At 45.0% G+C, this 16,282-nt stretch overlaps 2 protein-coding genes across 2 annotated transcripts in view; both read right to left on the reverse strand.

The window, feature by feature from the left end:
* Positions 1-1,606, reverse strand: part of CDC5L (cell division cycle 5 like) — a 34,414-nt gene extending 32,808 nt beyond the window's left edge. Inside the window, exon 1 of the mRNA XM_074154195.1 lies at positions 1,451-1,606. Coding sequence (XP_074010296.1) covers positions 1,451-1,495 — 45 coding nt within the window. The 5' untranslated portion in view covers positions 1,496-1,606. The remainder of the gene's footprint in view (positions 1-1,450) is intronic.
* Positions 1,607-4,911: 3,305 nt separating this feature from the next.
* Positions 4,912-9,523, reverse strand: LOC141468657 (uncharacterized). Its single transcript, XM_074153798.1, has 3 exons — positions 9,398-9,523; positions 8,569-9,204; positions 4,912-7,888 (listed from the first exon to the last, which is right to left on the reverse strand). Exons 1-3 carry the CDS (start codon positions 9,438-9,440, stop codon positions 5,235-5,237), a joined length of 3,333 nt encoding a protein of 1,110 aa, XP_074009899.1. The 5' UTR covers positions 9,441-9,523; the 3' UTR covers positions 4,912-5,234.
* Positions 9,524-16,282: the final 6,759 nt, after the last annotated feature.

A 16,282-nucleotide genomic window follows, 5' to 3' on the forward strand; every position in this document is an offset into this window, starting at 1 on the left:
GTGTTCAGAATCTGCTCAGCTGTACCGCGCAGACGCTAGTCATCAAGGACAGATACTCCATCTAACACAGACATCTCTCAGAGCGCACAGAGCTTTAAGTGTAAGCTGATGACAAGCTCTGGCCTGAGCTGCTACAGGAAACAATTCATGTAATTTCTATTTAAAAATAAAAATTCTTTCCTGTTTTTAAAAATTTACTTGGTGTTATATGGCATCCAGTAGCCATACTGATCACACTGGCAGGCTTTTTTTGCAGGCCATCGATCATTTTATGAATGACCTGATATAAACTGGTTCCACTTCCTGCATTTTTAATGCTGCATGCATAATCAAAGTGTTCATCAAAAAAAAATATCACCAAAGAGAGCTACTTCTTCTTCGGTACTCAATAATGAGTGAAAAAATGATCTATTTAACCCACTGCTGTTTCTCTTAATAGTCACCAAAATTATCAATTATGGAAGACCATAAGAACAGGGCAAGCACAAAATGGTTCATCCTCCCCTCCGCTGATCCCCAATTTAGCTGCCTCCTGGCCCATTGCTGATAGGTCACAAGTGGTTAAAAGCACACGCAACACACGGTACATTTATCTTCTATTATTTTTCCCTACTGCTTTCTGGAACTACATACATGCCTAGCGTTTACAGTATAGAGTGCCAAAGTTCTGGATTTTACACAGTGTTTGGTACTTTCTTTTGCATTAAACATGCCATCTAATAAAACTGACATCCTTGATTTCTTATGTTATTATTCTCCCTTCCTTGATCAGTTCCAGTTCTGAAAGCACGTGATGGCAAAAATGGGAGAGAGGGAGGGGTTTCCCCTCTGTTTTGGAAAGCCACATAGATTTCTGTGTACAAAGCCTTCCGGGCTGGAGATGAAGAGCCCATACCCATCTTCACCATTTCTGTATTTGGAAGGGTCTTCAAGGGCAAGATATTCCAGGTCCCTCATACCCCTAGAGACTAAGAACCCTGCCTATGCAGTCTAAGACACACTCCATGCTGCAGAATGAACATCTCCGAGGACGACACAGCCCACGCATCCCCTCCAGCCGTTGGGGGACGGCTTCTCCAGGCGGCAGGGACAGTGCTGAGCTCCCTGTCCTCCCCAACACGCAACCTTCAGGGGAAACACCACCGATCTGACCTCTGCCCACTAGTGCAGGGGACGAGGAGGAAGGCCCAGGATTCTGACGAATCAAGTCCACCAGAGCCACAGGGCCCGCAGACGCCTAACCCTCTACACTCCCCACTACACAGACCCCAGAAACACCCCACTCTCCCCCCTCACTGTTTTAAGACAATCTACAATGTGAACCCCTGGACATGCGCAACACGACCCCTCCATCAGCGCCTGCGCAGTAGCGCGGGACACCCCCCCCCCCAGCCGCTGAGGCCGCAGCCCTCGCGTGAGGGGAGCGATATCGAAGCGATCAGGGTCTTACCTCGGTGTTCCGCCACACACCGCCTTTAATCATAATCCGCGGCATCTTGGCGACGAAAGGACTGGGAACCCGGCAGAGAAAAAGCAGTGAGAGGAAAGCAACGCCGCTCGCCTCAGCGGGGCCGGCCCAGACCCCGCGCAGGCGCCCTCCGCCTCTGGGAGCGCTGTCTGCGCATGCGCACAGGGGCATGGGAAATGGGGCAGTTGGCTGCTGTGCGCATGCGCGGGCTCCGCGGCCTCTCGGGCGGGGCGCTTTGGTGGTTAGCGCCGCCTGTCGGCCGGAGGTGCGCACGGCGGGCGGGCCCGGCTCCTGGCCCTTAAAACGATGAAATTCAGTAAATTCGGTCAAATTCCCCAAAGGACACAAATAAGGAAGGATGGGGACGGCGGAATAAAATCCGATTTTGCCAATGTGGCATTTGCAGCGTGTTAATTTGAGGAAAAAACCGCGCATTTACTGCAGCCCAAATGGAAACTGAGGTAGTAGCACAGAGTAACATAAAGTAAAGTAAATAAAAACTGCCATATTTCCTTCCTTCTGGTGTAGATAAATCTGGTTGGAGGTTCACCAGATTGCAGCATGGTCCGATCCACCTATTTTCATTAACTTTACCCCATGTTTTACTTTTATTCCCTCGTTTAGCAGATCAAATGACACCTATTTGCTCGAGTTGTTTGTCGTTCCTGTGATTTCCTATTACATTTTACCGTTTTCTCCAAATTCAAGATGTGTTCATAAAGAAAATTAAGCAATTTCTTTTTTGGTTGAAACAGAAAACTTCACAGCACGATATAGGAAAGGCTTTGCTTTTTGTTAAAACTCTGCAAGAATAAAAAATATTACACTTCTAGCTAGCAAAACAAACAAAAAAATAAAATCAAGAATAGCTAATTTGCTTATTTTGAAATGAGTTTGCCTTTATATTTAAATTCTTCTGACTCGCCAGACTGAGAATCCCTTCCAATCCCCCAAACGGCAGCGCACTGCGTAAGGAACAGCGGGGAACCTCATCAGTCATGAAACACTTTATTTATATTTATTACAGGCAACCACCTGGAAGCACCAGTTTTACAACCTCATCGAGCTCCATCCCAAAACGTCTTCTGTTTTTCTTACAACGATAAGAAACTTAGGCTGCTTACAAACTCTTTCAAAAATTTCCTTCAATTAATTTACCCTCCTTAAATGGGGCTCCCTTCTTCATCATTGTACACCGTACTTATAAAAAAATTATTCTCTGTAAGGTTTAACTTTCCTAATCTTATCTGGTAAATATTTATAATTTTCTTCACATTTTTATTTCCTCTTTTCACCTCTTCTTTTGAATTTTTCTTCAAATAAACCATCAGAATCATACAGTAACGCAGGTAAAAATTCTTCCACGCTCGTACATCTGTGTTATTATTTCCCAGAAATGCTTTTCTTTATTCAGATCAGGATAAAGTCCTTCTTCCTCACGACTGTATTTGGTGGTTCGCTCGATCCTTCTAAGACCTGAACCACTCATTCCCAAATGGGGACTTCCCAGTTTGTAGCAAAAAACATCTGGAACCACCAGGGTTCACAGTCACAGATATTTACTTGTCTGGCCAATGGCATCCTGGGGCGCATGAAGAAAAGTGTGACCAGCAGATGGAGGGAGATCATCCTCCCCGTTTACTCTGCCCTGGTGAGGCCCCATCTGAAGCACTGTTCTGGGCTCCCCAGTTCAAGGACAGGGAACTGAAGAGGGTACAGCAGAGGGCTACTATTAGGGGCCTGGAGCATCTCCCTTACGAGGAGAGGCTGAGGGACTTGGGTCTTTTTAGTCTGGAAAAGAGAAGACTGAGGGGGGGGATCTGATCAATGCCTATAAATACTTAAAGGGTGGGTGTCAGGAGGAAGGGTCCAGTCTTTTTTCAGTGGTGCCCAGGGACAGGACAAGAGGAAATGGGCACAAACTTGAATATAATAAGTTCTACCTCCTCCACATGAGGAGGAACTTCTTTCCTTTGAGGATGGAAGAGCCCTGGAACAGGCTGCCCAGAGAGGTGGTGGAGTCTCCGTCTCTGGAGACATTTAAAACCCGCCTGGACACGTTCCTGTGCAACCTGCTCTAGGTGGACCTTCTCTGGTAGGGGGGTTGGACTAGATGATCTCCAGAGGTCCCTTCCAACCCCTTATCATTCTGTGACTCTGTGATTTTACTGCAGCCACAAAGAACTAGATCACTTTAAAATACTTTTGTTGAGCTGGCTTTAAACATATGCATCTACTCATGAGTTTCGATCCACTCTTGGAAAATCACGTTCCGAATCACAGAATGGCTGTGGGACCTCTGGAGGTCCCCTGGTCCAACCCCCTGCTCAGGCAGGGCCACCCAAAGCTGGTGGCCCAGGACCACGTCCAGATGGCTTCTGAGCATCTCCAAAGAGGTCTCTCCAAAGAGACTCCACCACCTCTCTGGGCAACCCATCCCTATTAATAAAGAAAAGCATACCTCTGAGAGCAGTGAAGAAGCAGTGCCAGGTTCATGTTTACATTCTCTACATTAAGCTATAGGTTTATTCTGCTGTTTCATGGACTGAACTGTAACATCAGGAGACAGCTGGCACCAGTCCTTAGCCACTGTCTTCCCCTCACACAAGAGGGTGACGCCGCTGTTATCAATACTGCGGTCAGTGATGTCCACACAGCATTTCGAGCACCCCATGACTCCCTAAAATGAGCAAAGATTTGTCTCAATTTGAATCTAAAGTGGAAGAAGCGTCTGTCCGTCTTCACCATAACCAGGTAACAACAGCTGTCTGGCACAAGCAGTCCTTATACGCGGTTTTTTAGATGCGCAGTAAAGTTCTTTCACAAAATAAATTTTACAATTCAGGATACTGCTAAGGTTCTCGATGTAACTAAGTAGTATTTGCAATTTATCAGCAAGTGGTTAAATTAACAGAGAAGTTCTTTGAAAAGTACGGTATTGTCTATTTTAGGAAACAAAGAGTATAGTAACTACCAGCCTGAGAAAAGATAAGGCATTTCATACTAGATTAACATCAGACTTTTCCATAAAATTGATGAAGATTAATTTAAGGATTCTCAGTACTATAAAATATCTGATTAAGGACAACACCATTTCTGTCAGACTACTCAAAGAATTATCAAAAGTACAGACAAGATAACCGCCTAATAAACCCTTTATATACACACACACAGAGAAAACATTTTCACATCCCAAATATCCACTGATAACACAAATCTTCTCTTTCTTTAATTTTGTGAGATACTATTTTTTTTTCTATTACAAGTATCGCAAGAGAACCCGGGAGTGGGAATGCAACTTTCAGCAGATGGGAGGTAGTGTTAAGCCTCCAAACACAATGACAATTTTTAAATGAAAAGTTATTATTATACAATATAATGTGCACTTCCTTCCCTCCCTTTAAACATTCCTTCAGTTAAACAATTTATTTTTTTTTAATTAATTTTCTAGAAGAAAAAAAGTGGCACAGATTAACTAAACTGGTGAACACTGCCCAAATCGTAACTGACCTCATGGCATTAAGAAGTTACTCGGGCATGAGAAAGTACCTCAAAGACCTTCTCTAGCACAGCCTGTGCTAGAACTGAAGTTCTCAGAAGAACCCAGAGCAAACCAGTACTGTGAGTTTCACTCTCTGGAACCAAGACTCTGGATACATCCATTACCAGCCACCGTTCTGGGAACAGCAGGGGAATGTAAAGCAATGAGCAAATTCAGGGCACACAAACCTTTCCAGATCCGAGTGCCAACTCGCAATTCCCAAGCTTATATTCCAAGCTTATGCTGCCGCTTATGCTTTTCCAGAAGTTTTTTGGTAGGCAGCGTCACGTTACACTTTCCACACTTGTACTTTTTGGTGTGCGTTTTCACATGCTTTTGGAAAGCGCGTTTATCTACCGTAGAAAACTTACACCTTCTGCAGCGCAACTTTAAATGAGTCAGCAAGTGGCGCTTCAGGTGGCTGGATGTGCGGAAAGCCACCGGGCAGCGATCGCACTTGAAGGGCTTCTCCCCCGTGTGAATTCTCAAGTGCGGCTTCAGGTTTCCATTGTGGGGTGTGGAATAGCCACACTCTTCACACCTGTACGTTTTGACGGGCAGCTGCATTTGTTCGTAGAAGCAGCCGGCAGACGAGCCTTCCTCCCGAGAGTGTGAAGCCAGATGCTGTTTTAGGGACAGCCATTTGTTTGTCGAATAGTCACAGCTCCTGCACTTGAGACGCTCCACATTAAAATGTGTGACTCCGTGTCTTTTCAGGTGACTGGAAGTACGGAACTTCTTCTGACAAACACTGCAGCTGTAAGGTTTCTCACCTGTGTGAGTTCTCACATGGAGTTCGAGGTTGCTTAAAATGTAAGTAGCATACTCGCACTCTGCACACTGATAGAATCGTGGCTGACTTTGTGCCAGCAGATGATTTTCTCTGCCCTTCTGGACACCTGGCTGTACCCCGCAGACTTCCGAACCCAGCAAGGAATGGACTCTGTTTGAACTTTCTGAGGAACCCAAATCTCTTTCTGGGTACATGCCTACGTACATTTCATGATGCAATTCAAGATTTTCTAAACGTCTGTCTACATAGAGGCAATGGCCAAAGCCGTATCCATTCTTTACGTGAATAAGGTTGTGTTTCTGCAAATGGTTTGATGTTTTAAATGTCTCATTGCATTCTTTACACACAAATGGTCTTACATCTGTATGTATTTTTAGGTGCAGCTGAAAGTCTCTGTGAACAGCAGTAGCATAACGGCAGTGCTGGCACTTGTACATTTTGAACGTAGACAAATTGGAAGGCCACGTATCCTTTAAGTTTTCCACAAATCTATGATACGCATCATCATCTTGAACTTGTGAATGAGAGGCCCTGGAGTTGAAGAGAGGTTCCTCTTTGCAAATGACAGAATTCAGAGGATCTCCTGATCTATTCCCAGTAACAGATATGCTGTTACTTCCATGGCTGTTTTCATAGAATTTCTTTCTGGAGCACATTTTCTTATCGTCCCGCACATCACCTGCTCGCTTGAAGTCTGAAGCCAGCGTTCCCCCACTAAAACAGTAATTTTTTTTACCAGGAAGAGACAGAGTAACATGGTCCTGGGAATCACTGTCAACTTTGCATACTTTGCCTTTATGATATTCGTTGCTCTGATTTATATAACCCTTAGCTGTAGCCTTAAACTGTTCATGAAATTTCTTATGAAAGCTGAGATGTCCCCGAGTGTGAAACACTACGTTACACTCATCACACGTGTAAGTCTTTAAAGGTCTTCGAGTTCTTTTTCTTCCAATTACGATGTCGCTTTGCTGCCCTGGGCACGTTTCTTTGCCCGCATGTAATCTTCTGTGTCCCTCTAACTCTGTGATGCTTGAGAATGCTGACTGGCAGCACTCACAGGTATAAGGTTTAGCCTCTGTGTGTATGTAGCTATGCCTTACCATGCTGGCAAAATATAACGAAAAAAAGGTGCAAAACCTGCACTGGTAGAGCTTATAGCCAGCATGCCAGTACATGTGATTTAACAGATAAGATAAGCTAATGCAGGAGTAATCACATTGAGGACACTGGTAAGGTGGTCTCTCTTTATGTCCCTTCATGTGATGAATAAAAATCCTAGGATTTGACGAAGCAAAGAAACAAATTTTGCAGGAAAAACTAACCGGCACACCCAGAGGCGTAAAGTCCCTTTCAATTTTGATGAAAAATTTCTCATACTTACTTTCTTTTTTCTTGGCCTCAGATTTTCTTTCTTCAGACTTTCTCTGCCTAGTTTTTCTCGCATTAATTCTATTTTTTCTTGCCTTTTGCAACCTACTCAGTTTCTTATGAAATTTAAGGTGATTCTTAAGGTTGACAGGAAAGAAAAAGGTTCTTTTACAAAAGCAGCATTTATGTATTTTCTTGTCTTTATGAGCTGAATAAACATGTCTCTTTAGACGTCCACTACATTTATATACAGAACTACAAAACCTGCACTTCAAATTCAAACTTTCATTCTTATTTCTAGAACAAGATGCTTTAGAAAGAGGTTTGATGGTTACACTATTACTTAGCCACCCTAAACCTTCTTGCTGGCTTTGCAATTCTTTTGGGCTGGCATGAGGAGAAACAACTTTTTGTTGCCGATGTCTTTTTTTAGGAAATGGAGTTAATGTCTTAGAAATATGCTCTCCAGTAGTATTTGATTCAGCAGAAGTGGAAGCATTCATCTCCAGTTTCCCTACTTTCCCTACATCATTTAACAATTCTTCTGAAGTAGAAAAACATCCGTTAAGAAATGGAGCAGAACAATTATAGGTAAATTCCGGTTCTTCTTTCAAACTGTGTTCCAAAGGAGAAGTCAGTGTTTCATTTTCAAATTTTCTTCTCTTTCTTTTTCTATTATTACCTTCACTGTCTCCATCCTTTGAAGAATCAGGACCTACAAGGGGAAAAAAAGTCACATCCATGAAATTTCACATGATCACCAATGTTAATGATTAATTGGTAGTCATAATACCAAATTATCTAATTACTTGCTTGCTCTTCACTCCTTATGCTTTCTTAATATTTCCCTATCTCCACTTTATTTCTCCATGCTTTCCGCCCTTTCAACATTTCAATAATGTTTTAAGAGAATAAATCCTAGTTAGAAGCCTCATTCTTTCCACTTCCTCTTTTCAATCAAAGCTCTGGATTTCACAGGACAACCCTGCACCCCCTACAGTTTGTAATGGAATAGCTTTATCCCAGAATTCCTACAAAAGTACTGTCACTAAACTTTGCTAGGGCTCTATTCTCATAAGTATGATGCTCCTGCTTTTTTTTTTTTTTTAATTTTCAGATCCTTTTCTCTAATGAAAGGCCACCCTTTTGCAAACTGCAGCAGAATGAAACTATCAATTTACTGTGGTTTCAATACTTTTCAAAGGAGTCTGTGAAAGAACAAAGCATACTCCATCTAATATTCTTTTTCTGCTCTATACAATATTAATCTATGTTGAAACGCTTACTCTAAACAATTAAGTTTGGCATTCTTCCTGTACACTTTCCTACCTATTTCAAAAACTTGAGATTTACCACATTTCTTACAGTCTCGCACTAGTCTTATTAACAACTTACCTTCCATTTCAACAATTATCTCCATCTCCTTCCGGATTTCTGGCTGTTTCTCTTGACTGCCATCAGAAAGAACACCTGCAACACCGACAAGTTCCTCTTCACGTTCGGATATTGCTGCTGATGTCACCTGCCTGCTTGGCTCGATGGTCTCACCTCCACCCTCATTGCCAGCAGAGGAGAGGAGCGGAGGAATCTTCTGAAAGCCGCCATCACCACCATCACATTCTTTTCTGTCACTGGTTTCGTTGATCTCTGTAAGCTCTGTTTTGCAAGGTGAGGTAGGCAATACATAATTTTGAAGACATTTACCCGTGCTGCTATCACACTGATCGCTTAAAGGTGATTTTGATCTGTTACACGCACTCTCAGCAACACATTTTTCTTCACAGTATTTCATACCATTATCCTTATTTGTAGGAATCTTGTTTTCTTCATAAATGCTTTCACTGTTACCGTCATTTGAAGGTGTCACGTTGCTTTTCAGGAAACCGCTATTGTTTAAGTCGCCCCCTTGCTCACCCTCCTCCTTCCACTCGGGAACCGAAGCTGTTGGCTCCTCAGCCTCATCCTGCAGAAAATCATCATCGCTCAGCACGAAGACGGTGATCGGGAGAACAATTTCAAAGACGTCCGACTCTGGGGACGGAGAAAAGGAGCGTTAATGCCATTGCCAAAGCACCTGAAGCAATCGCGCGCGAGCGTCCGCCGCGCATGCGCAGGCCCCGGCCTCCCGCGCGCGGGACGCGGGTTAGGCCCCCGCCGCCCCGGTCCCTCACTCCCCGCCCGGCCGCAGTCCCGCTGGCTCCCTACCAGCGAAACGGACACCTACCGCTGTCGTCCGCCGGCTCCGTCCTTCCCTGCTCCGCCGACATCGCCTGGCCCGGCCCGCACACGGCCGGTTGCGCGTTAGGATCAAACAACACCCGCCTTGGCGGCCGCCGCGCATGCGCACAGAGGAGGCGGGGAACTGCGCTGCGCGTCGCTCCGCTTCCCAGTGGAGAGCGGGGGGGGGGGGGGGGGTACGCACTGCTGCCGCCTTCTGATTGGCGGGAGCGGCGGGGGGCGTGGCCCGAGGAGGGGGTGGGGTATCCGCCTGCCTGAGGTGGCTGCGCGAGACCGGCCGTTGGGCCTAAAAAGCAGTTTAATTACGCATTTAATCACGCGCCCGAGCCGTGCGCAGGGAGGGTTTTTTAAAAGCTCTGTGAAATCTATTCCCGTTTTAAGCCAAACAAAAAAGATGAGGTAGCCCATCAAGCGGGCGGTGGGGGGGGCTCGGTGCCCTGCAGCCTTCCTTCCTCACACGGAAACTCGAGAGGCGCTTGTGAGGGTGTTGATGATGGCAGAGCAGAGGCGATGTTGCTAAGGTAGAAAAGGCCTCGGGCAATCGAAGGGAACAAGCGTGTTGTATCAGCCTGCAGAGAGCCAAAGGACGCAAGGAACCTAACTGGGGAGAACAGGGGCATTCCGTTAAAGCTGCAAGGTTGCTGGGTGTTACGAAGTGCTGAAAATAAAAAGTATGTGTCCTTTTAAGTGAGATAAGCTCATTATAATGTGAAAAGCACAGCCTCCAAATCTTAAATTGTACAGCTCCTAGATGAGACCCGTACTCCCTGAGCACATGCAGTAGTTTACAAATGTACTTTCACTCAAAATAAGAATACAAGTAGTCAATAGGAGCTTATTGTGAAATCATGAGCCGCCTGTGAGTACTATGCCAAGTAGTCAATTTTTGTAAAATATAAAAGCTTAATGCATAAGCCAAGGTGCGCCAGCTTTGTCAGGCTTCCACCTAGCACCCATCTCTGCACAGAAATGAAATTAATATCTCAGCTCTTTTGCACACTGGATAAAGAGTCCAGTTTTGGGACAAGAAGACCAGTCTGGCCATGGAAACCCATGTTTCCTTCAGCTCTGTGGCTCGGGAGGAGAGGTGGAGGGCCGAGAGCATGCAGGGGAGGGGAGAGGCTCTTGCAGAGCAGGTCTGAGGACACGTTTGCAGGGTGAGGAAGGGGAGTTGCAAGGTCTCCAGCTTACCCAGACCACTCTTTCCATGGTTATCATAGATAATATCTCAGAGACGGCTTCAGGAATGAGCTTCGGGGTGTGTTGATGGGGGTCTGAGCTCGGGAATTGATGTTCTACTTTCCTGAAGGGCATACGGAAGGAGGGGTTTCCTCCGTGAACAATTTCTCAGGGCTTAAAGACTGCTTGGTCCCGCTCTCACTGGCTCCTTCATGCCAGGTCCTTGCCAATTCAGCTTATAAACTGAGGAAAAATCAAAGTCATTGTGTCATTAGGCCCAAAGGCTTAAGTCTTTCACTACTTAAAGGGGGCCTACAGAATAGATGGAGAGGGACTCTTTATCAGGGGATGTAGTGATAGAACAAGGGGTAATGGTTTTAAACTGTAAGATGGTAGCTTTAGATTAGATATTAGGAAGAAATTCTTTACTGTGAGGGTGCTGAGACGCTGGAACAGGTTGTGGATGCCCCATCCCAGGAAATGTACCTGTTCGGTAGTTTTCCTGACAGCGTACGTCCAAGGTCCTTGTTTCGCCTGAACTGTAATTGGACTGTCTCCTATGATATAGGACCAGTCTTCTAAGGTCCATATTTATGCCACACACTTTTTCCACACAAAATCAACAGTTTTTCAGTATTAGTGAGGTCACTGGATCCATATACAATAGCTTGTGACTTTTTTCCCTCTTTTTGCAACACTGTGTCTCCCTGTATCTAGAATGGTTGCAAACTGCAAGTGAAATGGTTTTACTGGATCAGGAAATTGTAATGCAGGTGCCTGTGTTAACTTGATTCTCAAAGCTGGTACAGCTTAATCCTGAACTTGTTCAGATTCCCAGTCCTGTTTTTTCTTTAACAGCTCATTTAAAGGCTTACAATTTCTGCAAACATGGGTATAAAGTCTCTAGGAAAGTTATTATTCCCAAAGATCATAACTCATGCAAATTTGTACATGCAGGAAGCTTTCCTCTGAGCAAAGGACAGTTTGCTCTAAGATCCCCCCACAACCCGGGAATGAAATTACCTGCCTTAGGAGGAGCAGGAGAAGGGTGAGCAAACCACCAGGAAAAGGAGGGAAAATAAGTGAGTGTAAAACAATTTGAATTAATTATTATTTCTTTTTCTGAAAAATTAGATCTCAAGTAGTAACGATTAGACTCTTAATATTTGAATTATGCAAACAATAAGTTCTGAGTTTGTCTCCTGCAGCATGGCAGCGCTGACTGTGCCTGGCCGTGGACCCACTAATATGGACCCTGACCCCGAGTGGTGGCTGGCTGCCTGGGCAAGCACTGTGGACTTGCCCATCTGTAGCTGGGCTGTGCCTTACCCGGCTACTCTCATGGGGCCTGATCCTGACCGTGACTTGCTGACTTGTGTTCCCAACCTGACCTCTGATCTGCTTCATCAAGGTTTGTCTGGTGATTGGGCTCTTCGTTGCTCCAGGTATCCACCCCTGGACCTGCCCTCCTCCTTCGCTGAGTGCAAAGGGACAGACCCTGGCTGACAAGGTCCTTGTCCTGTCAGCCCAGGGATCCCTTCTGCTCCTGGCTCCCTGGTCCTGAGGGAGCAGCCAGCCTGCATGGCACCCTGACAGTATTTTATCACCATCCGCAGGTTGTGATCCCAGGTCCTACACTGCTAGAGGATTCCCAGTCCTCATTTTACAGGCTCCGTACTCACTCATTAATGGTGCCTTCAGAAGAGGGTGGCACATTTGAGGGCTCTGGAGCACAAGTTTTACGAGGAGTGGCTGAGGGAACTGGGGGTGTTTCACAACTACGTGAAAGGAGGGTGTAGTGAGGGGGGGGTCGGTCTCTTCTCCCAAGTAACAGGAGGTGGGACAAGAGCAAATGGCCTGAAGTTGTGCCAGGGGAGGTTTAGGATGGATATTAGGAAAATTTTCTTCACCAAAAGGGTTCTTAAGCATTGGAACAGGCTGTCTAGGGAAGTGGTGGAGTCACCATCCCTGGAAGTATTTAAAAGCTGTGTAGATGTGGTGCTGGGGGACATGGTTTAGTGGTGGACTTGGCAGTTTTAGGTTGACGATTGGACTTGATCTTAAAAGTCCCTTTCAACCTAGGCAATCTTATGATTTACCCATTCTGATGCGAGGAATTTCCTCTGTTCCCTATCTTCTTCCTTCTCCCAGTAAAAAGCATGGGGTGAGCAGGATGTCTTGCCTAGATTTTTCCTGCCACAGCAATCCACAGGATCTTCTTCTTCTTGTTCCTGCCATGCAAAAAAAGGAGTAATAGTCTCCTCCTGCCAGAACTGTCTGATTCTCCACAAGAGGGCTCTGCGGCCACGTGTTTGCTCCGTGACTGTGCAGAGAAGGGCTCTGCGATGACAGAACCCGAAACTAAGGGAGATCACAAATATTCGAGTCCCTGATCAGCTGGTCCAGAACATCTCTTGCGAAAAGGGGTGGCAGGTTAGATCTGAACTTCAAGTAGAAATTAAGGTGGAAAAATACATCATCTCAAGTGTAATTGCCAAAGCTAATGGAAAGGTGGTATCCCAGGCGTTTGTTATTGCCATTTCATACTGACTTTCAAAACACACAAGCCCCAGCTGTTTTAAAGAGACTAAACTGCAAGAAATCCTTTGTGAATAGGATTTCTTTTTTGGCTGTGTGTCATGTCTGAATTCTCAGTGATGTTCACACTGATTTCTTGTAGTGATTTGTGGCTCAGCCGTTTGCTAAATCTTTTTTTTTTTTTTTTTTCCTGAGCTACTTCCAAATTTGCATTGTAAAAGTGCGGGGGTTAATAGCTGAGAAGGATATCACAACTCAGACAGTGTTTCTTGTAACCTGGGTCTGCAGCTGAGGAAATGCAGAAAATGAGAATAAGAAGAACTTAATTGGGAATGTTTTAGTTGCTCATAGATTCTCACTGGAAGGAGATTAATAGCTGTTTCCATTCTTTCTTTTTTTAAAGCACAAACTTTTAAACAACCTTATTTGAAAAATACCTCCCTCACAAAAAAAAAAAAACACCACGCTTGCAAAACTGTGCCAAATTTACAAAGCTATAAATGTCAAGACCTTTTCCTTGAAAGTTAGTATTTCCAGTTTTCCTTAAAGTAATAAACTATTCATCAGCGACCTGGACGAGGGGACCGAGTGTATCCTCAGCAAGTTTGCTGATGATACCAAGCTGGGAGGGGTGGCTGACACCCCGGAGAGCCATGCTGCCATCCAGCGAGACCTGGACAGGCTGAAGAGCTGGGCAAGGAAGAACTTCATGAGGTTCAACAGGGAAAAATGTAGGGTCCTGCACCTGGGGAAGAAGGATGTTAGGCACCAATACAGGTTAGGTGTGGACCTGCTGGAGCCAAGCTCCGAAGAGAAAGATCTGGGGGTCCTGGTAGACAGCAAAATGACAATGAGCAAGCAGTGTGCTCTTGTGGCCAGGAAGGCCAATGGAATTCTGGGCTGCATAGGGAAGAGTGTGGCTAGTAGGTCGAGGGAAGTCATTCTCCCCCTCTATTCTGCACTGGTGAGGCCACAACTGGAATACTGCATCCAGTTCTGGGCTCCCCAATTCAAGAGGGATAGGAAACTACTGGAAAGAGTCCAGCGAAGGGCAACGAGGATGATTCAAGGATTGGAGCATCTCCCTTATGAGGAAAGGCTGAGAGAGCTGGGACTCTTTAGCCTGGAGAAGAGAAGGCTGAGGGGAGACCTTATCAATGCTTATAAGTATCTGAAGGGTGGGTTGAAGGAGGAGGGAGCCAGATTCTTTTCAGTGGTTGCCAGTGAGAGGACGAGGGGCAACAGGCACAAGTTAGAACATAGGAGGTTCCACTCAAATATGAGAAAAAACTTCTTCACAGTGAGGGTGACGGAGCCCTGGAACAGGCTGCCCAGGGAGGTCGTGGAGTCCCCTTCTTTGGAGATTTTCAAGAACTGCCTGGATGCAGTCCTGAGTAACGTGCTCTGACATGCTCTGGGCAATCCTGCTTCAGCAGGGGAGTTGGACTAGATGATCTTTATGGTCCCTTCCAACTCTAAAAATTCAGTGAAATAACTCTCAGCCTAGTCCCCCTTGATGCTGGCATCCAGCAAATAAGGTTATCATACAATGGCTGAAGAAAAAAAACTGGCCCATGGAGTCTGGGGAACGATGAAGCTGCTTTTCCATGTCCATTGCACAAAACTATGATGTTCTGCAAATTCAACTTGGAGTGGAATGATAGAAATCTCCCTGCAACAGTGCTCGTGCCCACCCTCCAACATGCAGAAAAAGAGTTGTGGAAGGAATCTTGTAAGGAGTCTCTGTGATTCCTGCATCTCTGCCTTCTAACTGTGTGATAAATCTGAGAGAAAGAGGGCATCCTCAATTCCACTGTTAACTGGAGGAGGAGTTGCCACTAATTATTAATAGCCAAAGATCTTTATTTCTGAGCTTCCATTATGATTATCAGTGCATGTCTGTGTCTTGGCCAATGAATCGTCCTCTGATTTCCTAGACAGCAGTGACAGAAATAGGAAAATGCATATGAGATATTACGTTTTTGAAAAATGTACTTTGACAAAATCCAACCCAGCAACCCATAGCTTTCTGTCTGCAAGATAAAAACCAGACATTGATTTGTACTGAAATCAGCCTGCACTGATTAACAGTCAAATATGTATCTTGGATTTATGGAAGATAATAAATTTTGAAAAACAATATGGAAAATCTTGGACACTATGAGAAACTTAGGTATCCCAAATAAAATGTAATTATTTGAAGTGTGGATTTGACATCTCTGGGGCCCAGAATGGTGGCCTGGATTTATCTTAACTAACATAAGGTATTGATCTGAAATGCCTAACTTGAGAGTGCAGTCACCGTAGGCTGCCTCTAGAGCAGTGGGTTTTTATCCTCATCAATCCAGAGCTGTATGTTGGAAGGGCCTGGGACAGTGTTCTTGTACGGTCTTATGTATCAATGTGCTCCAGTTTGCCAGGCAGGGCTCTGTACCTCCAAGAGGGAGCGTTAAGGCTTCTGCAAGCTGAGGAAGCTTGAACACCGTTGCTGTGCAGTGAGAGCAGAGGTGAGGCTCTGTGCTAGAGATCAGCTGGAACTGAGTCACCTTTTAGAGTGTGCCTTGATTATGGAAGAACCTACCGAAATTACACTTCTAATATGCAAACTTTGGCTACAAAAATGAGGTGGAATGCGTGTGGCCCTCTGTATCTGTTTGCATGGTACCTTGCTTAGTGGAGCACACTGACTACAGCCTCGAAGTGCTGCTGCTGTATAAATACTGTTATTGCAGCACTGCACATGCCACTTCGTATTTCATGCTCCTGATTCCCTTTCTATTCGTGGTTGTGTGTCATTATCACTTGCACAGATACCAGCAGAACCTGTCATTTATAAGTGCTGGCAGATGGCAATACAGGTCCTTTCCTAGACATTGCAACGTACTGTTTAAAACCTCAAGACAAATATGGTCATCTGTAGACACTTTCAGATTGTTGTCTGGCCATAGACCTCCGCTCCTCCTCAGCTAAACCTTTGTGGAGTTGGCATGTAGCAAAAAATCAAGCTGGAAATATCTTAGTTGAGCCTGAAACCCCAGGGATAAAAGATAATGTCACTTTTAGACCAGGGAGAGTCAGGGAATTGTTCCTAGGAAAATAATGTAAGATGGCAATTAGAGCAGAAAAAGTGGTAAATGAATACAAATCCAGCTGG

The sequence above is a fragment of the Numenius arquata genome, chromosome 9, assembly GCF_964106895.1.
Source record: "Numenius arquata chromosome 9, bNumArq3.hap1.1, whole genome shotgun sequence".
NCBI classification, from domain to species: Eukaryota; Metazoa; Chordata; class Aves; order Charadriiformes; family Scolopacidae; genus Numenius; species Numenius arquata.